The sequence below is a fragment of the Cervus elaphus genome, chromosome 9 (assembly GCF_910594005.1).
Source record: "Cervus elaphus chromosome 9, mCerEla1.1, whole genome shotgun sequence".
NCBI classification, from domain to species: domain Eukaryota; kingdom Metazoa; phylum Chordata; class Mammalia; order Artiodactyla; family Cervidae; genus Cervus; species Cervus elaphus.
Window position 1 is genome coordinate 72,606,867 of NC_057823.1, and position 21,053 is coordinate 72,627,919.

General features: G+C 45.8%; 1 protein-coding gene and 1 non-coding gene across 4 annotated transcripts in view; one reads left to right on the forward strand and one right to left on the reverse strand.

The window, feature by feature from the left end:
• Positions 1–706: 706 nt before the first annotated feature.
• Positions 707–21,053, reverse strand: part of C1QTNF2 (C1q and TNF related 2) — a 58,818-nt gene continuing 38,471 nt past the window's right edge. For 2 of the 3 annotated variants that reach the window (XM_043913459.1, XM_043913458.1), the window contains 2 exons: positions 4,323–4,575; positions 707–1,477 (listed from right to left, as the gene is read on the reverse strand). In XM_043913459.1, the coding sequence (XP_043769394.1) occupies positions 864–1,477; positions 4,323–4,566 (858 nt within the window). In that variant the 5' untranslated portion in view covers positions 4,567–4,575 and the 3' untranslated portion in view covers positions 707–863. Of the gene's footprint in view, positions 1,478–4,322; positions 4,576–9,670; positions 9,734–21,053 lie in introns of all 3 variants that reach the window. The other variant, XM_043913457.1, reaches the window with a different exon arrangement.
• Positions 11,401–11,503, forward strand: LOC122701107. The gene has a single exon (XR_006342955.1). It is a non-coding gene; the product is annotated as a U6 spliceosomal RNA (small nuclear RNA).

The following is a 21,053-nucleotide window of genomic DNA, read 5'->3' on the forward strand; positions in this document are numbered from 1 at the left end:
TTCTGCCAGGACACCCCTCCCTGCTTTTGTTTTGCTATAGCTCGAGCTTCGGGGCCCAGCTTAAAAATTAACTTCTTTCTGTACTGATGTGGAGGGGACTTCACATTGCCTTAAGGAGTTGGGGAGCTGGTGATATTCTGTACTTGAGCAACACGAAGGTGACAAGGTGTGCGAATACATGAAAATTCACTGAGTTGTCCATTTAAGATTTGTATACTTCATGTGCATGCTAAGTTGCTTCAGTCACGTCCGACTCTTTGTGACCCCATGGACTGTAGCCTGCCAGGCTCCTCTGTGCATGGGATTCTCCAGGCAAGAATACTGGAGTGGGTTGCCACGCTCTCCTCCAGTGGATCTTCCCGATCTAGGGATTGAACCCAGGTACCCTACTTTGCAGGCAGATTCTTTACTGCCTGAGCCACCAGGGAAGCCCAGATTTTATGTAAATAAACCCCAAAAGACAATATCTAAAAAAAACAATTTCACCCACTTCCCTGTCTCCTGTTCTTCTATGACTCTCCACCAAGGCACATGCCTTTCCATCCTGGTACAATAATTACACTATTTGTTGTCTGTAAATTGTTTCTCCCGTTAGAATGTAAGGAGAACCTTTCTCTGTCTTGTTCACTGAGGTACCTTCTGGAGTGTAGTGCAGTGCCTGTCACATCGTGCCTATTAAGAAAATTAGCAAATGGATAGATGGAAGGATGAATAAAAAAGCTTGGATTTAATGATGGAGGAAAAAGGGGTGGAGGAGGTCAGCCTGAGGTTAGATGCTCCCGACTTCCAGCCCGCAACAGTTTAGGGGTCTTGTGCTGGAAGCCCAAGTCCAGGAGCTGCTGGGAGACCCAGCACTGGCCCATCTACACCTCACTGGGGCTGTCCTGATCAGCGTAGATGAGGAAGCCCGTGAAGAGGCTGTCGGTCCAGTATGGGTCGTAGAAGAGCCCGTTCTGCTCAGAATAGAAGATCTGCAGCCAGACCTCATCCCCCTGCCTGAGCGCCAGGATGGTGGAGCCTGAGGCCACGTCGTGGTTGCCCGTGTTGGCATCGAAGGTCCGGATGCGATACTGGCCGTTGTGCACCAGGCCGATGGCCAGGTGCTTGTTGGCCAGCGTGATGTCGTAGGTGAAGTAGTAGATGCCCGGCACGCTGCAGACGAACTTGCCACTGGAAGCGTTGTAGTGTCCGCCCTCGTTCATTAGTATCTTGTCGAATTTGATGGGCAGCCGCTCCCGCGGATAGCTCTTGGTCACCGCCACGGAGAAGGCCGACTTGGCGTGGCTGCTGCCGCAGCTGCAGGGCCCCGGGAGGCCCGGCTCCCCCTTCTTGCCCTTGGGCCCCTTCCTGCCGGGTGTCCCGTGCTTGCCTGGGGCACCGCTGATCCCTTTGGGGCCACGTGGGCCGGCCCGCCCAATGGCCCCAGCTTTGCCCTTCGGGCCTGGCTTCCCACGATTACCTGTCCGGCCAGGTGAGCCTGGAAGACAGAACAGCTGGTGTTATGGAGGGGACCTCAGAGAACTAGGCAGAGGGTGGGCTTTGGCTTTCCATTCTTGGAACACAAGGCTTTGGGGAAAGAACACAGTCTGTGCACTCACACAGAAATGAAATCATGATGGTATCACCAGGGGCATTTCTCCCATCTTATCTGTAAAGTGGGAATGGTAATATTCACCTTCCAGCATCATGTAGATTGGGGCAAAGATAACTTGTCATAATTCATGCCCTTCCCTTGTCCTCCTGCCTTTGAAGGAAGAGTCTGGTTTGTCTGCCAGGTCAGCCCTTCCCCAGGCTGTGCTAAAAATGGGTTGAGACAAGAATTGTAAGAAGCCTCTTGACTTCAAAGCACTGACCTTCGTGAAATCCTTGACCAGTGCCCGAGATCCCTGCCCACGTGGACAAGGGTTTTTACAGCAGCATTGCTTACAATAACAAAAACTAGGAACAATTAAATGCCTATCCAAAGGGAGATGATGAGGAAAATTATGGTCCATCTCTTATATGCAATTCTCTGCAGGAGTTTTAAAAAAAAAATGACACAGATTTACACATACAATATGAAAACTTCTCTAAAATATACTGTTAAGTGGAAAAAGAAGGTGGCAGAAACTCTGTTTTGTTCAAAGGAAACCACAATGCCCATTACTTTGCACTTTTGAGTGCCTGGCACCTAGTAACCATTTGCTAGATGTATACACTTGGTGTATCCTACAGAACATTTCCATGGTAATGTGTGCCTGAAGAACACCTCTGAGTTTTTAATTCCCTTATTCTAATAATGTGCATTTCTCTCAACACAGTATTTTTGGCTGATGATTATATAAAAACATATGTATTTATGTTCCCCAAACGCAATACAACATTTTACATTTTAAACAAAATGGATGAGTAACTGGAGTCATATCCAAACACAGTGGTTAATTGAAACAGTTGGCAGGCTGGCAGAGCTAGGGGGGTGGGCAGATGTTTTGGAAAGCATGTTTATGCTTAGTCGTGTCTGACTCTTTGCAATGCTTTGGACTATCCCTGCCAGGCTCCTCTGTCCATGGGGATTCTCCAGGCAAGAATTACTAGAGTGGGTTCCCAGACCCTCCTCCAGGGGATCTTCCGGATCCAGGTGTTGAATCTGGGTCTCCTGTGTCTCCTGCATTGCCAGTATATTACCCGCTGAGCCGTCAGGGAAACATGCTGGATCAATTAAGGAGCCTGCCGCTGGAGGTTGCCAGGTGTAAGCAGTGTCTTAGCATCACTGCACACAAAGCAAGGGTCCGTTAACCACCCTATGAACTGGGTGATCAGCAAGTAATGCTGCAGATATTTTACATTCTAACAAGGTGCTTTGCTTTTCATATGTATATATACAGGCCTTTTTTGTGTGTGTGATTTAGAGTTTTGGGTTAATGTGTAATGCATTAAAATTTTTCCTATTTTAAGTAATTGGGAAATAAATTCCCAAACAGCATTTTCTTACTGAACATCTAGTTTACAGGAAACAGATTGCTTATGCTAAGTACTTGGCAATGTTTTGTATTAGTATATATATATGTAAATACACAGAAAGATACCAGAACAGGTATGCATTTAACCAGTTAATAGTGATAACCTTTGGAGGATGACAGGAGGATGCTGAGGTGGAGTGAACAGTTTCCAGTTTGTCTGTTGTCTGCCTGGCACCCTTTCCTTTGGAAAACTTCTGTTCACTACTGAATGTGGTCCTAGCGAGGCTGTCAATCACAGTGATCAACTGCCCTCACCACACACACAACACACACTCACACCCAGGGGTGGGCACTTGACCCAGTCCTAGCGAATGGTGGTACCTCACCTCTATGGTCAAAGTGATTGGTTCAGAATGAATACGTGATCAAGAAGAATCAGTCCTCCTGAGAATCGCTCTATGGATCAAGTGGGCATTTCATAAATTCCAGCCTTTGTGAGAACCAAGCCAGTGTACAGAGAAGCAAAGCCTTGACAATATTTGAGCTCCTGGATGCGGCTATTCCTGAAGCTTGGCTCTCAGACTTTCTAGTTGTATGAACCAATACATTCCATTTGGGGCGATAAATTGGGTTTCTTTTTTAATTTTTATTTATTTATTTAAATTGGGTTTCTGTCTCTTGCTACCTAGAGAGTTCTGAGTACTATTTCAGGAGACTTGCTTAAGGTCACTGAGCAAATCAACAGTGCAGATGGGGCAAGAACAGAAAATTGAGGCTCACTGTTCCTTTCCAGAGAATACACCTTTTTTTTTTAATTAAAAAAAATTATTTTTGGCTGTGCTGTGCAATGTATGGGATCTTAGTTTCCAACCAGGATTGAACTCGTGCCCCCTGAAGTGGAATGTCCTAAATACTGGACTGTTGGATAATTCCTACTCTGTTTTTTAAATATTTATTTATTTTATTTATTTATTTGGCTGTTCCCAGCCTTAGCTGCAGCATGTGGGATCAAGTTCCCTGACCAGGGATTGAACCCTGGCCCCCTGCATTGGGAGCACAGAGTCCCAGCCGCTAGACCACCAGGGAAGTCCCCCTACTCTGTTTTTTAAAGAGACATTAGTTTGGTTTATAAGGAAATAAGATTCATACATATTATTTTTCATAACTTTGCAAACCCCTTTTGAGTCAGATGTTATCAACAGGCAGAGAAGGCACTGGCAACCCACTCCAGTATTCTTGCCTGGAGAATCCCACGGACGGAGGAGCCTGGTAGGCTGCCGTCTATGGGGTCCCACAGAGTCGGACACGACTGATGCAACTTAGCAGCAGCAGCAGCAGTTGTCAACAGGTGGGAACAGGAGGGACAGGCCCTGGGCTTCTTACCTTCCTCTCCGCTCTCCCCTCGGTCCCCGTCCTGGCCATCCTGGCCATCTTTGCCTGGAAAGCCCATTCTTCCTACCATTCCTGAGGGCCCTGGGGCTCCTGGGGGGCCGGGTGGACCCTGGGGGCCAGGCATGCTGCAGATGAGTTGAGGGGAGCCCTTCTGGAAGTCTCTGCGGGCGAAGGCAGCCAGCAGTGGGTCGGCCGCGCAAGGAAGGGCACAGGCCAGCAGCACCCAGGGGATCATGGTGGTCACCTGCGGGAGGGCAGAGAGCTGTGAGTAGGTGAGTCTGGCCACGGAGCTAGCTGGAGGTCAGTCGCCAGAGGAAGAGAGGGCACCTGCTCCTCCCTCTCTCTCACATCACAAGCAAGTAGCCGGACAGTGTTCTCACACCCGGACATCTCTGGATGAGCCGCGTCATGGGCTCAGAATATACTTTAGAGGAGTCCTGGACGGGGGAGGCACTCATCCTCACATCCTCGTGCTCTGGAGTGGCAGGACTGAGCCCAGTGACCGTTGATGGGGAGGAGCTGTGGATGAAGAGAATCGATCCATGGTTTCATTCCAATATGTGGCCTGAATGGGAAGTTACAAGGGCAGAGACACTTCAGACTGCTGGTGGTGATGTGTAACTATGCTAGAGGATTCGGGGCAGCACATGAGCGGGTCAGAAGTGAGGCGTCAGTTCTGAGTGTCGGTGCCGCAAGCCTGAGCTGCACTGGGAGACGATGGGCACAGCTTTTCTGCCGAGGGCTCCCTGTGTACCAGGCCTGGGCCAGGAGCTTTCCACACGTTACTTAACCTCATAGCATCCTAACCGAATAGATATGAGGAGGAAAGGGAGCTCAGAGACGTTCGCAAGGTGACTAAGGCAGGCAATTAGCGTGGCAGGGCTGGGATTTGATTGAGGCCATGAAGAGCCAGAGCACATGTGCTTTGCTCCAGGCTACGCTGATTTTTTTTTCACTTAAAGAATAATAAAAATAATATACTCACATTGTTATAAAGTCAAATAATAACATAAAGCTTACAATGAATAACCGTGCGTAATCTTCAGCCCCACCCATCTTCCACATCAACCCTCTCCCCTCCCCCAAACTCTTTTGGCTATTTCTTAAGAAATTTATTGACATTAAAAGATAATATGCTTACGTAGCTTCTTTTTATCTGTTTTAAAGTTGTTTGTTGTTTTCTTTTCTTTTGTACTGTGCTGTCTAACGTGCAGGATTCTAGTTCCCTCACCAGGGATTGAAACTGTGCCCCTTGCAGTGAAAGCTCAGAGTCCCAATCACTGAACCACCAGGCAGGTCCCATCAATTTCAGACATTGCCTTTTGAATTCCTATTATGACAGATGAGGATTCAGCCCTCTTGCATCACTCAAAGACCCTGTTATCTCCCTCGTGCTGTTTAAACATAATTTTTGACTAAACCAAAATTCACTCTTTGAAGTATTATAACTATTATTTACTGCTAAGCTAAGCACCATACTATAATCATACTTCCTTCATTATATACACATTTCTTACTGGAGATATTAATAATTTTATTTGCTTAGTTTTCTACATCACTAATTTGTACATTATCAAATATATCAGATAATTTACCTCTCCCATCTATTTTCCTGAAGACATAAGTCCCAGAGCCCTCCCTCCTCCTGTTCCAACTGTGTACACACTTTACAGCCCACGATTTTCCTTTATAACCATCATGGTGATTCTCTTTGCCTCTCTCCCGTGTTTTATCTCCTGCTTTACAAATCCATGCCTTCCTTTTATTTTATTTTTTTCACTCTCTCATTTTGGTGACACATATCCTACAATAGCTTCCTGGATAAGAAGTGTGGGATGTAATTTTGGGGGACACTTTGCAAGTCTCAATAAGTCTTAATTTCACACCATGTTCTTAAGGCTGGGGCAGTGGAGACATGATCACACTAGAGACCAGGGTGTTACATGACCAGAGATTATCTACCCCAGCCCCTCTCTGGGAAGATGCCAAAGCCAAGGTCCAGAGCAGAAATAAGCCACTTGTTCAAGATCTCTCAACAAACTGACTCAGTCACTTTGCAACCAATAGTCTCTCTCCTAGGAATGAAACCAGGAGGGGGAATATTCTAGGCAAGACTTTCTGCCTCTAGGATGGGCTCTGAAGTGGTAACTGGCTTTGTGAATTTAGGTAAGCCCTTTTTCATCTCTGGGCCTCAGTTTCTACCCCCTGAAACATAAGGGATTGGAGGACCTCCCTGGTGGTCCAGTGGTTAAGAGTCCGCCTGCCAATGCAGGGCACATGGGTTCAATCCTTGGTCTAGGAAGATTCTACATGCCATAGGGTAACTAAGCCCATGGGCCACAGCTACTGAGAATGGGTTCTAGAGCTTTCGAGCTGCAACTACTAAGCCCACGTGCCACAACTACTGAAGCCGGCACGCCCTAGATCCCATGTTCTGAAGCATGATAAGACAGAAAATGCGAAGCCTGTGTACCAAGGAAGTGACCTTCCCAGATACCCTGGGGGACCAGCCCTTCCTCCAAGTCTGGCTGCTTCCTGTGTGACCCGGCAAACACGATCTATCTTTAGGCCTTCATGCTTTAGGCACTGAGGAAGACCCAGAACTCAGTGCATCTCTCTGCAATAAAATTGTCCTTGGCTCCAGGGTCTTTTCTCAACTAGAGAAAGTCAGCAATGAAGACTCAGCACAGCCAAAAATAAAAATAAAACTTAAAAAAAAATCTACCAAAAATAAGGGGTTGGTTTCCACACTCGAGTGTGCATCAGACTCAATTGGAGGGCTTGTCTAAACCCAGCTTTCTGGGCCCAGCCCCCAGAGTTTGCAGTTCAGTAGGTCTGTGTTGGAGCTGGAGGATTTGAGGTATTTTGAGGAATGCTGAAGCTGGTGGTCCAGGGACCCATTTGACTGCAACCTGGGCTTCCCAGGTGGCACTAGTGATAAATAACTCACCTGCCAAGGCAGGAGACACCAGAGACGCAGGTTTGATCCCTGGTCAGGACAATTCCCTGGAGAAAGGCATGGCAACCCACTCCAGTATTCTTTCCTGGAGAATCCCTTGCACAGAGGAGTCTGACAGGCTATAGTCCATGTGGGGCGGGGAGGGTCACAAGAGTTGGACACGACTGAACTTAGCACACACACAGACTAGATGATTTCTAAGGCCCCTTCACCTCTGATGCTGACTGAGACTCTCAGACTCCACTCTGCCCTCTCTTAAAAGATGCAAAGCCTTGCTGGCTTCTCTGTTCCCACATAACCTTCGTTCGACCACTTCATCAGAGCCTTCAAGCATGACAGGGCTTCCTGCAACCGTAGGACTGGCAGTAAAGCTGAAACACTGTTCAGGTCTCACCCTCAAGGCTCACACTTCCCTCCTGGGCCCTCAGCCTCCCTTCACATCCTGCTTTGCCTGGGGCCTGGGAGCCTGTCCAGACCTCTGCGCTGGCTCTGGAAACAGGTTGACTCTGCCCCTCCTCCTTGCCCCTCCAAATCTTTAACCCTGGGAACACATGAGGAGGAGAGAAGACCAGGCCTCCCGTGCCAGGAAGAGGAGTGAGACTCGGGGAGCTGGTCTAGTTCTAGCTCCGTGGCTCACCAACCTGGTGACTTTGCACCAGTCACTTTCCTTCTCTGGACCTCAGAGAAGAAATGTCACAGAAGTGTCCCTGGCCAGGGAGAGATGATTTAGTACCAGACACTGCCTTAAATGACACGTAGTAACAAAGTTACTATCTTTTCAATTTCTGTAGTCCTAATTAAGGAAAGAAAAAAGGTTTCACTTTGCTGACAGTATATCTTTCATGTCTCCATACCCCTTCCTAATATCACTTTTCAATAAAGAACACTGTCATCTGTGGCAGTGCACACCCATTCTTACGAAATTTTGTGCAATTTGGAAACCTTGGAGACCTCCAGACAGGACTACGGTGCCAGACACCCTGGGACAGAGCCTCTGCTGGGGTGCAAGGAAGGTCTGTGGCCTGATGTGAGGAAAGGGACTCAACAAGGGCACAAGTTAGCCCTGGGGATCTAGTCCTTTGGAGAGGATGAAAAGAAAGACCTAGTGGGTGATAGAAAGAGTGTGTTAAAAATCCATATTTTCATCTGGGCACCAGGACATATGAGAGGACATATTGCATGCTCAATCCAGGGGTCAGGCCAAAGTGAAGAACTGGCAAAGGAGGACCTTTTTTTCTTGTTTTGTTTTTAAAGTTCTTTTTCTTTCTTTTTATTTATTCACTTATTTTTGGCTGCACTGGGTCTTCATTGCTAGGCACAGGCTTACTGCAGTTGCAGCGAGCTGGAACTACTCTCTAGTTGCAGTTCACAGGCTTCTCACTGTGCTGGCTTCTCTTGTTGAGGAGCAGGCTCAGGAGTGTGGCTCTAGAGTTCCAGCTCAGTCGCCGTTGTTCAGGAGCTTCGCTGCCCCAGGGCCTGAGGGACATCCTGAGCCAGGGATCAAACCCATGACCCCTGCATTGACAAGCAGATTCTTAACCACTGGACCGCCAGGGAAATCCAAAGGAATGGTTTTGAGAGCTCATTTCATGACTCTGGGCACTCTTGGATTTTAAAAGGCAAACTTTGGGAATTCCCTGGTGGTCTAGTGGCTAAGATACTGTTCTCCCAGTTCAGGGGGCCCAGGTTAGATCTCTGGTCAGGGAACTAGATCCCACATGCTGCAGCTAAGAGTTCACATACTGCAACTAAAGATCCCACGCGCCACAACAAAGACCTGGCTCAACCAAATATATATATATATAAAATGCCACCCATGAGGCTGGGAGGGGGAGACCTGTGGACATGCATCTGAGGATTGCATGCCAAGTTGGCGGCTGGGAGAGCAGCTGCTTGCCGCATGGAAGGAGGAAGAGAGCTCTCTGGGGCACAGGAGGGAGCAGACTGCCTTCTCACCCTCCCTGGTACATGGAAGGTACGAGACATTCTGCAGTAGGAGCCAGCCTGGGCCAGAGGGACCAGGACAGGAAGTGAGGGGCCCAGCAGGGATAATCATGCAGGGTTATCTGGAAACGAGAAGCCTGGACTTGCCTGCAAAATGAAAGTGTGACAGACTGCTTCACTGTTGTTACAGTCAGAGGGCTTAACTTGGCAACACCCTAGGACCCCCACAGAAGGTACCCCCAAGAAAGAGACATCATCGTTTCTGTCGGGTCCAGGGGAGCTTAGCCCTATCCCAGCCATGAAACAGGAACCACACCCACCCCTGCCATCTGTCCCATTAGTGCTTCTTCTGCTCCTTCCTTCAACCTGGAAAGAGGTTAGCTAAGGTGTCCCAGCCAGCATCATGGCTGCACTGTGGGACAGGAGGAGGCCTCACCTTTGAATGATGACTGAAGAGCAGATTACCTGGGAGTAGACTGTCAGGCGGAAGGGGGAGCACCTTTGGAGAGGAAAAGTTAAAATTTTACCTCCTTTGCCTTCTGCCTCTGTAACTCAGCTTGCTCCTTGCAAAGTCTAGATCATGTAAGCCTCAGAAAGTGGGGACTCACAATACTAGGAACTGGAGCTTATCTCACTCACCCTTGTCCTGCTCTTTGCAATTGTCCTAGCCCCTGCAAACCTGAAAACCTGCTTAATCATGCCTGTCCATGTATAAAAACTCTGTAACTTTGTTCGGGGCTCAGAGCTTGGAGTGTTAACTCCTCTGGGCCCGCTGGCATAATAGACCTGAGTTCTCCAACTCTCCAAGTGTGGTGCTTGGTTTCTCGAGTACTGGTTTCTGCAACACCTTCACTGGCTAAATTATAAAGGGGCATGTGTGCTGAGCTGCTTCAGTTGTGTCTGACTCTTCGATCCTATGGACTGGAGCCCTTCAGGCTCCTCTGTCCATGGGATTCTCCTGGCAAGAATACTCGAGTGGGATGCCATGCCCTCCTCCAAGGGATATTCTGACCCCGAGATCAAACTCTATGGCTCCTGGATTGCCAGGCGGGTTCTTTACCACTAGTGCCACCTGGGAAGCCCTATAAAGGAGCATTATAGTACCCAAGAATACTGGAGTGGGTTGCCATTTCCTTCTCCAGGGGATCTCCCTGACCCAGGGATTAAACCTGGGTGTCCTGCAATGTGGCAGATTCCTTACCATCTGAGCTATAGGGAAATCCCTATAAAGGAGCAGAGGGAGGCAAAAATTAAGCTGCAGTTTAATTAAGCTGCTGTCTTCTGGTGCCTACTGTGCTCAACATGGGCCATGTAGTCAGTGGTAGAGACGGGAGGTAGACTTAGGAAACGTGGTGGAAACTTACATGTTTGATATACTTTTGGAAAACTGTGTCCTAGAGTCCCCAGGCTCCATCGTCTTCCCTTGTCTGCTTGACAGGAGTCTTGCAAAACTAGTCTTGGTGTTACTTGTGAGCTGGGACACATCTGAGACCCCAGAAGAGAAACCCACTTCTCAAAGCAGATTTGAAATAATTTGAAAAGTTGCAACCTGCAGGTATTTGGACGAGGGAAGGAGGGAAGAAGGAAGGAAGGAAGGAAGCAGGTGGGAGCAAGTCTTCCAGGCAGATGAGAGAGTCTGTAAGACAGGCAGGAAAGACAGAAGGTCAGAGGAGAGAGAAAGGTGAAAGGGGAACCCTGTGCTTCAGGTTGGCTCCCCTCTTGCTTCTCATCTCTACTCCGGACACACAAGCCCGGCAAGAGGGAGCAGGCTCCGCTCTCCAGCCTCTGTGGACAGCAGGGGATCTGGCTCAGTGAAGCTGGCCCAGGGCAGGCCCCAAGGGCTGGGTGGAGGCATGGGGCTCTGGACGGGAGGAAGGGATTTCTCTGAGCTGGAGCATGAAGGTTCCTGCAGCTCCAGCCAGCAACTGTTTTGGAAATAGAGGCGGGGAGACTAGGTTCTGACTCCAAACCCAGAGGGAGGGAGAGGAGAGTTTCCTTCCCTCTGCGGCTCCTCCAAAACAACCAGCTCCACACAGCCCTGTTCCCAGCCTACTCTCCACACCACAGTGGTGAAAAAACTAGGGGTGAGTGCGTGGAGAATGGACAAGTGCCTAGGCATCCAGACAAGTGAACTCTTGCTGAGTTTTAAAAATAAAACTTAGGTGCTCGCTTTGGCAGCAAATATACTAAAATTGGAACTATAGAGAGAAGATTACCATGGCCCCTGCACAAGGATGACATGCAAATCTGTGAAGCGTTCCCTATTTCTAAAAATAGATAGCCAGTGGGAATTTACTATATGACACAGGGAGCTCAAACCAGTGCTCTGTGACAAGCTAGAGGGGAGGGATGGGGTGGGAGGTGGGAGGGAGGTTCAAGAGGGAGGGGACATATGTATACCTATGGCTGATTCATGTTGATGTATGGCAGAAACCAACACAACATTGTAAAGCAATTATCCTCCAATTAAAAATAAATATATTTTAAAAATTTAGAATTAAACTTGAGGAGAGCCTCAAGGGACCATCCAATCCAACCTGATCGGTTACAGAGAGGGAAACTGAGACAGAGGCAAACTGACTTAACTGGACACCTAAAAAGTTCCTGGCACTGTGCAAAGCTCTTTACTGGAATTATTTTATTTGAAGTTTACAATAAACCCTACAAGGCAGTAAACTTACTGTCTCATTTTTCATTGGAAGAAACAGAGGCTCTGAGAAGTGAAATGATTTACCCCAAATCACACAATTTGAGTTCTGGGGAGACTATTTGAACCCAAGTCTGACAGGCTCTGGAGACGACGTGTAATCTACTACACCTTGTTTTCTTCTCTGCTATTTTTTTTTTCCCTTCTCTGATTTATAGAAGAGGAAACTGAACTCAGAGAGGCTAATTTGCTCGTGTTTATACAACTAGTTCGCGGCAGAAGTTATATTTGAATTTGGGTTTGGCTGACCCTAATGCGCAAATGCTTTCCATTATGTCAGCATTTCTTAGATTTTTCTTCCTAAATATCCCAAATCATAGCAGAGACCTTAAAGCATAGGCCAAAGCCATGCACAGCAATAGAGAAATTTCTTTGATATCTTTTTATTATATCATTTTATACACACAGACACACATGCCAAACATACACACATATATAAAATACATAATTTGGAAAATGTAAAAGTGATGCTTTTTCTCCCTCGGGATATTTGAGATTGACATCTGAGGGAAACTCCTGTCCTCTGAGGGGCCCAAACGTGGCTTAGCCAAGGTGATTAGGAGCAGTCTCCTGAGCCCTGACATCCCACCATTGGGATGCCCCTTTGGAAGGTTGATGGGGTGTTCCCAGGGGCTGAACCAAAAGATGAGGGTGCAGAAAGCACCTCCTCCCAAGCACCATCAGCTCATTCCCTGCTTAGACCTGGCAAGTACCTCTGCCCAGGTCCCTTGCTCCCCTGATGGCCATTCGCCTGCTCAAGCCAGAGGGATCATTTACAAATGTAACTCAGCCACATCACTTTCCAAACAGTCTTACTCCAGTGGCTGCCGGCTGCAAAGAGCAAATATTGGAACCCCTGATGTGGACCTAAAGGAAATGGCCCCTTGCCTCCATCCTAACCCAGGCTAGTCCCCTCTCTTCCTGCACTCCCCTCCCCTTCAGGCCAAGCTCTAACCCACCCCTTGGTCTTCAAGCTCCATTCCACCACCTTCTTTTTTACCTCATAGGGCACAGGGCTCCACCCCTCCTCTGGGGAGAGGGCTTGCAGAATATTTTACACATGGCAGGTACTCCATAAATATCTGTTCAACTGGTAAGAAAAAAACGTATTGGTCCTTCCTTATATTTTGTTTACTTATTTATTTGGTCACATTGGGTCTTAGTTGCAGCATGCCGGATCTATTTCCCTGACCAGGGATTGAATCCAGGGCCCCTGAAATTTAGAGTATGGAGCCTTAGTCACTGGACCACCAGCGAAGTCCCGTTCCTCATCCTTTGAAAAAAACTCTCTTAGTTCCTAAACTGTCCTTGCTGGTGTGAGTTGAACAGGGAAGGCTGCATGGTAGTTTTCCTGCCGAAGGGAAAACAATATTAGTTGGTTCAACCCCTAAAATGGAATCATGAGGTGCTGAACTTGGATGAAGTTCTTCAGTCTGGTTTTAATTTGCTCAGTCCCTGAGTTCCTCATCTCTCAGTTAAGTAGCTAATGATTCATAAAGCTTTATGTTCTAAGAAAACAGGAGGAGCTAAAGGGCCTCGGCCTGAGGTCCACTGTCAGGACCTCCTCCCTGCTCTTGTTCATGGTCCTCAGGGCTTCATTCCCAGGGGCCCTCTATTCACAAAGTGACGTGAGAAGGGCCAGCAGCGGGGACATGGGTCTCTCACTGCCTCCACCTGAATGTGGCTGCCAGTGCAAACTCCAGAGACACTTGTCTGGGCCTTGAGGCTGCTGAGCTGAGTTTTGCACAATCTTCCTTGGAGACTGGAAGATATAAATTGTGCTCAAATAAATTTGACCTGTTAGCTAGGTTGTGACATGCTGACAGGTTGAGGTGGTGTTTCTCTCAGTGCCAGGAGCTGTAGGAAACACAGTCATTAGTTTCCTCAACTATCCAATGGGAATAACAGTATACTCGACTCATGGAGTTTGCGCAGGAATAACAGCTAATGCATTCAAAGCTTCTAGTCCCAAGTGTGACCAAGTAAAAGTTCAGCAGCTGAAGAGAACTCTGAACTCTGCCTAACTGCCTTCCCTTGGAAGCCTTCAAAGAGCTGCCTGTCTCATGCTTCCGGTCTTAGGGCTAGTGCCTCCTCAGAGAGGCCCACCCCTGCCTGTTTGCTCAGACCACCCTGATCTTCCTTCCAAAGCACTTGGCCCAAGTTGTGATTATATCTTTTTTGTTTCTCAGCTCATTAACTTTCTGCTGTCTGTCTTCCCCCTAGAGTGGAAGGTCCAGGAATACAGAGGCCCTGCCTATCTTGCTCTCTGTTATGTCACCAGTGCCCAGAGCTCAGCTCAGCTGTTCAACAGCCTTGAATGAAATGGTCACTCGTATGTAATAAAAGAGCAACAGGAGCAAAAGGATGACAAAGCCACACTTGGCTACTGAGGGAAACCCAAGGAGACCACTGGTCTTGGATTCAGAAGAGGTGGGTCCCGGTCCTAGTTTTGTAACTCATTGGCCATGTGGCTTTGGAAAAGTCATTTCCTCTTAGCTGGGCCTCCACTTCCTCACCTGTAAGATGGAGATCATAACCCTCACCCTGGCTGCCTTACAGGGTTCTTTTGAGAATCTAATAAGATAACCAAAGTTGAAAGCAAAACGTTATACAAAAGTCAGAGCCTTGTTTAAAACAATAACTGCCACCAACTGCAGCGGAACTAACAGCAGCACTTTCCTTACCTCCCAGCAGAAGCCCCTGGAATGCTTCAGGGGAAGGACACCTGACTCTGAAAATCCCTGTGTTTGCAGTTTAAAGAAAAGGGCTGGTGGTGGGAATGGGGTGGGACTTGCTCGTTGAAAATTCACGTTGATGGGAGTGAAATTCCATGATGAAAAACATTGCATGCCCTCCCTGAATTCCAGGAAGCAAATTGGAAACAGCTTCTCTGAGAAGCTGAGAGAGGCCCGATGGGAAGAGAGGGGCTGGCTGCCGGTCCTCCCATAGGGCTCACGGAACCGGTCCCCCTTTTCCTGGTATCTGGAGACGGATGCCCATGTGGAAACACTGCAGCACCGAGTCTAGACACAAAGGATTAAAAGTCATGGGGCCTACTTGCCAGGAGACCTCCGAAAATATCTGATTTGCTGCTTTCTCCTTCTCCCACCCTCTGCCCCTGTTTTTGGCTCAGTCTAGAGAATAAAAAGGGTCCACCGCCAAAACTCCTAACTAGGCTTAGGAGCCAGCTCTCGCGAGATTTGCCTCAGCTGGGAACGCTGACCGCACACCGGAAGTCAGCTTGACGGGCACTGCAGTATGCCACCAAGTCTGACATATAGGGCCAATTTCTTACACACCAAAACGCGTGACATGTGGTGGGCGTGCAGCCCGCTCTCTGGGCCCGAGGCTGCTTCACATGGGACCTCAGCTGCGGTCGGAGTCAGACTCTGAGGCGGCTGAAGCCAAAGCCGTCTTGTTTCAGTGCTGCTGCTAAGTCGCTTCAGTCGCGTCCGACTCTGTGCGACCCCATAGACGCAGCCCACAAGGCTCCCCCGTCCCTGGGGTTCTCCGGGCAAGAACACTGGAGTGGGTTGCCATTGCCTTCTCCTGTTTCAGTGCTACCCACAGCTTTCTCTGCCCTGGAGACCAAAGACCCTAGTGAGAGAAGCAGGCAGCTGATGTATAGGGTGTGAGGACGGGCGAGGAGGCCCGAACGTGTTCAGAGCCCTGTGTTCAGCTTTTACTGAGTTCTGCCCTCTACGTGGCCTTCCAAAGTGCTGCCCAATAGGAGGAGGATATGAGTCACATGTGTCTTTTTAATTGGGTTCACCGCCACGTGAGAAAGAAGCAGATGAAATTAATTTTCTTGCTATTTTAGCCCAATATATCTCAAATACCATCATTTCAACATGTAGTCAGTGTAAAAGTTGTTGAGACATTTTACATTCTTTAATTACCACTAAGTCTTTGAAGCCCAGTGTGTATTTCACACTTGCAGCACTGGCCACTAGCTATGGGTCCTTCTACAGGTTACTTATGCTCCCTCCCTCATCCTTATCCCCCCTCCAAAATGGAGGGGGGGGGGATAATAATGGTACCTAACTTAGAAGGCTTTTATAAGGATTTAATTTTCCTAGAGTAAGGCCTGGTATAGGGGAAGAGATAAAAAAGCATTGCCTATTCTGTCCTTCTGAAAAGCAAACAAGGTGATGGATTTTTTTTTTTTTTTTTGATGATGGAGTTGAAAGGAAACATGATACAAAAATTCAGACCTTGTTTAAAATTGTCACCACCAGAAACTGAATCAATGAAAAATTACCCTCACCTCTCCATGAGTCCTGTGGCATTTCACCTGGAGCCTCTGTATTCTCCTAATAAATTCTCCATTTTCAAGTAAGATAGTTTGTTTTTCTGTCTCTTGCTACCTAAGGAGAGTCCTATGGAGGCTTGGCCTTCACTCCTGCCATTCCATCAAGAGGGAAGAATGGAGGTGTCTGGCTTGGCCCCCTACCCCTGATCCATTTGGCATGTTCAGGCTCCACAGAACAAAGATAGGGGAGTCAGTCAGAGTGTTGATCTCATTAACTGACAGGAGGGCCAAATGGGCTATCATGTATGCAAATACTTGGTACCGTGACTTAGAAAGGATGCCTAATGGTGTGGCTTATTCTTATTGTGTTGGAGCCTAGACATTGGGGATCTGAAGATGGAAAGATGTGGGTGCTGCTCTTATAGGGCACATGATCTGGTTATACTGAGGGTCCCACTGGCATACCTATGTGACCAGGAGAGAAACAAGCCTTGCTCCTCCTTTCTCTTTGATCTAGGAGCCCTAGAGGAGCATCCAGGACCATACAGAGGCAGAGGAAGGAAATTTGGGAACTAGATGATCCCTTGGAATGGTATGGAAGGGACTATGCTTGAGGATTCAGGAACTAAGGGAAAGGAACAAAGTCTGTACTCTGAGGGGTTGGGGAGAAAAAACTGGTTTCCTTGACTTCCTTGGGCTTGCTGGTTTCTAGGAATTCACTTCCAGTCAGGCCATGATGGGCATTCAGGGTAACTTTAAAGGTGTGACACAATGCTAGCCTTTGAGAGCACACGGCTGGACTGGTGGTTAAGAAGTGGTTAACAGTCATTTTCTAGCTGTTTGACCTCTGTAACATTATTTAAGCTCTCACTTTTCTTGTCTGTGAAATAGGAAAAACCATGTGTATGGTCTTATTTGAAGTATTAAATTTGAAAAAGCATGGTATAGAAATATTTATTGTTTCACTTTATATGTGAAATTTGTCAAGAACCTTGCAAGGATATTCTAATAGGTAAGCAGAAATTCTAATAGGTAAGCAGAAATACCTGTCATCCTTCAGCAGGTGAGTATTGAGTTACATCAATTTGAATTATTTGAGGACTTTAGGAATGTCTCCATGAATAATTTGATTGCTCATACCTCATTATAGAGTAATTGTGAATACTAAATAGGATCATTCAGTAAATAGCTCACAGTAAGCCCTCAGTAATATTAATAATGGTATTATTCTGATATGATGATAAAATTTGAAGACAATGAAAGATATAATGGGAGAAGGATAAAGGAGCAGACCTGGGTCTGCTGTGTCCTCATCTGTAAAATGGTGAGAACAGTGACCTTGTGAGGAGTTGAAAAGTTGTGAGCTTTGGGATAAACAGCATCGAAGGCAGTTGTAACAGTTGAGGTGATTTTATGGCATGGCATGAATGCAAAGGTGCAGGATTTCTATAGGTGTACCCTACTTTAAACAAGGATCTAAAATTGGAATTTAATCATTCAATGATCAGTTTTTTGTTGAGATTGCAATGTACAAGGACTTCTGGCTGAGAGCTGTGGAAGATGGTCCTGCCACTGATGAAGTTATAATCTAGACAAGAGGTGACCAGCTGGCTTATCAATGGCCTTATGCAAACCACAGACTGCACTGTGCTTTCATTCATTTATTTATTTATTTTTAACTTTGAAATTGTTGCCAATGTAAAATTTGGGAGATTTTATGTTAAAATCGAGATTTCAAAATAAAATACAGAATATATCTAACCAAGGAGGTAAAAGGCTTGTACTTAGAAACTATAAGACTTTGATGAAAGAAATTAAAGATGACAGAAACAGATGGAAAGATATATAGTACTCATGGATGAAATAATTAATATTGTTAAGATGACGATACTACCTAAGGTAATCTACAGGTTCAGTGCAATCTCTATCAAAATACTAATGGCATTTTCCACAGAATTAGAACAAACGATTCTAATATTTGCATGGAAACACAAAAGACCCCAAATAACCAAAACAATCTTGAAAAAGGAGAACAAAGCTGAAAGTATCATGCTCCCTGATTGCAAACAATACTACAAAGCTACAGTGTGGCTCTGGCACAAAAAAGAGACACTTAGATTAACGGAACAGAATAAAGAGCCCAGAAATAAACCCATACTTGTATGGTCAATTAATCTATGACCAAGGAGGCAAGAACATATAATGAGACAAAGACAGCCTCTTCAAACTTGATGTTGAGAAACTGAACCACTTTCACATACTATATACAAAAATAAACTCAAAACGATTAAAGACTTAAATGTGGGACTTGCAATCATAAGACTCCTAGAAGAAAACATAGGTAGTATGCTTTTTGACATCACTCTGAGCAATAATTTTTTTAGTATGTCTCTTCAGCCACAGGCAACAAAAGTAAAAATAAACAAATGTTACTACATCAAATTAAAAAGCTTCTGCATAGCAAAGGAAACTATCAACAAAATGAAAAGACAACCAACTGAACAAGAGAAGATATTTGCAAACAATATATCTGATAAAGGGTTAATATCCACAATATACAAAGAACTCATACAACTCAGCAGCAAAACAAACAAGCAAACAAAAACAAACCTGATGAAAAATGAACAGAGGACCTGAATGGACATTTTCCCAACGATGGCCAATAGACGCATGAAAAGATGCTCAATATCACTAATCATCAAAGAAGTGCAAATCTAAACCATAATATCATCTCACAGTTGCTAGAATGGCAGTTATCAAACAGACAACATGTAAATGTTGGACAGAATGGGGAGAAAAGGGAACCCTTGTACATTGTTGACAGCAATGTAAATTGGTGCAGCCACTGTGGATAACAGTAAGGAAGTTCCTAATAAAATTAAAAGTGGAACTTCCATATGATCCAGAAATTGTACTTCTAGGTATTTATCTGAAGAGAACAAAAGCACCACTTTGAAAAGATATGTGTACCCTTATGTTCATTGTAGTACTATTTACAATAGCCAAAATATGGAAGCAACCTAAGTGTCCATTGATAGATAAATGGATAAAGAAGATATAGAATATTATCAGCCATGAAAAAGAATGAAATCTTGACATTTGTGACAACATAGATAGACCTAGAATGAACATAGAGGATTTTATGTCACAGGCAATAAGCCAGCCAGAGAAGACAAATACCATATGATTTTCACTTACATGTGGAATCTAAAAAACAAAACAAATGAAAAACATAACAAAACAAACAGAGTCATAGACACAGAGAACAAACAGATGTTTGCCGGGGGGAGGCAGAGGAGACATGGGTGAAATAAGTGAAGGAGAGTAAGAGATAAAAACTTCCAGTTACACAATAAATAAGTCACAGAAATGTAACATGCGGCCTAGGGAATATAGTCAATAACATTGTAATAAACTTGTATAGTAACAGATGATAACTAGACTTATTGTGATTATTTTGTAATGTGTAAAAATATGGAATCACTGTGTTATACATTTGAAACTAATATCCTAAGTCAGTTGTATTTCAGTTAAAAAAAGATTTCCAGGCACCCCTGCAAACGTGGCGCTGTGAGCAGCCAGTACGGAGTGTTCAGGCTGTGGTCTGTTCCCTGCGCACCATCTCTGCACCCAACGTGCCCTGCCCACCATGGCCCTGGGGACCCCGCTCTGAAGATGGTGTGGAAATTCACAGAAAAACATGAATGGGTAACAACAGAAAATGGTGTTGGAGCAGTGGCAATCAGCAGTTTTGTACAGGAAGTTTTGGGAGATGTTTACTGTAATCTGCCTGAATTGGGGACAAAATTGAACAAACCAGGAATTTGGTGCTTTGGAAATTGTGAAAGCTACTATGGAACTCTTTTCTCCTGTATCAGGAGAAGTAACTGAAATTAATGAAGCTCTAGCAGCAAACCCAGGACTTGTTAACAAAACTTGTTATGAAGATGGTTGGCTGATCAAGATGACACTCCATAACCCTTCAGAAATAGATGAATTAATGAGTGAAGAATATGTGGGAAATACACAAAGTCTATTGTGGACTGAAAATGGAATCCCTAAATAAACTAGTTTGAAACAAAAAAAAGATTTCCAGCTGTTTTTCAGGATCTGGAGGACCTGGCAACATTCTGGCAGGGCACCAATTGACTGCCTCTTGGACAAGGTGTTATGGGCTGAACTGTGTTTCTCCAAAATTCATGTGTTGAAATCCTAACCCCTGGGACCCTAGAGTGGGACTATACTTAGAGACAGGATCTTCAAAGAGGTAATTAATGTCAAAGTCATATTGATGAGTCCTAATCCAATATGGCTAATATCTTTATAATAAAAGGAGATTAGGACACAACACCCAGATCAAGGGATGACCATGTAAGGTCACAGTCAAAAGGCATCTGCCAGCCAAAGAGAGAGGCCTCAGAAGAAATCAAATCTGCGATCACCTTAATCATAGACTTCTAGTTTCCAGAACTGTGAGAAAATACATTTTTGTTGTTTAAGCCCTCCAGTTGTGTTACTTTGCTAAGACAGCCCTAGCAAACTAATACCCAGGACCTACGTTCTTCAGTGTCCAGTCCTCACCACTCCTAAATGCTATGCATCCTGTTCACTTATGTATCATGCGTGGTCTCTGTTGGCATATGAGTTTGCAACCCCTGATCTAGAGGAAGAGGGTATTCTTCATATGTGTTCTCCATATAAGTTGTGTGTTCCTATTTCAGAGCTCTCATGTTCATTTTCTCCTTTCATTTTCCCCAAACTTCTAAGAGGCTGGTTCTGTCATCCCCATTTGGCAGGAGAGAATACAGAGCTCAGAAAAGTGAACTCATTTTTCCCAGGTCAAAGCTATGACAGAACCCA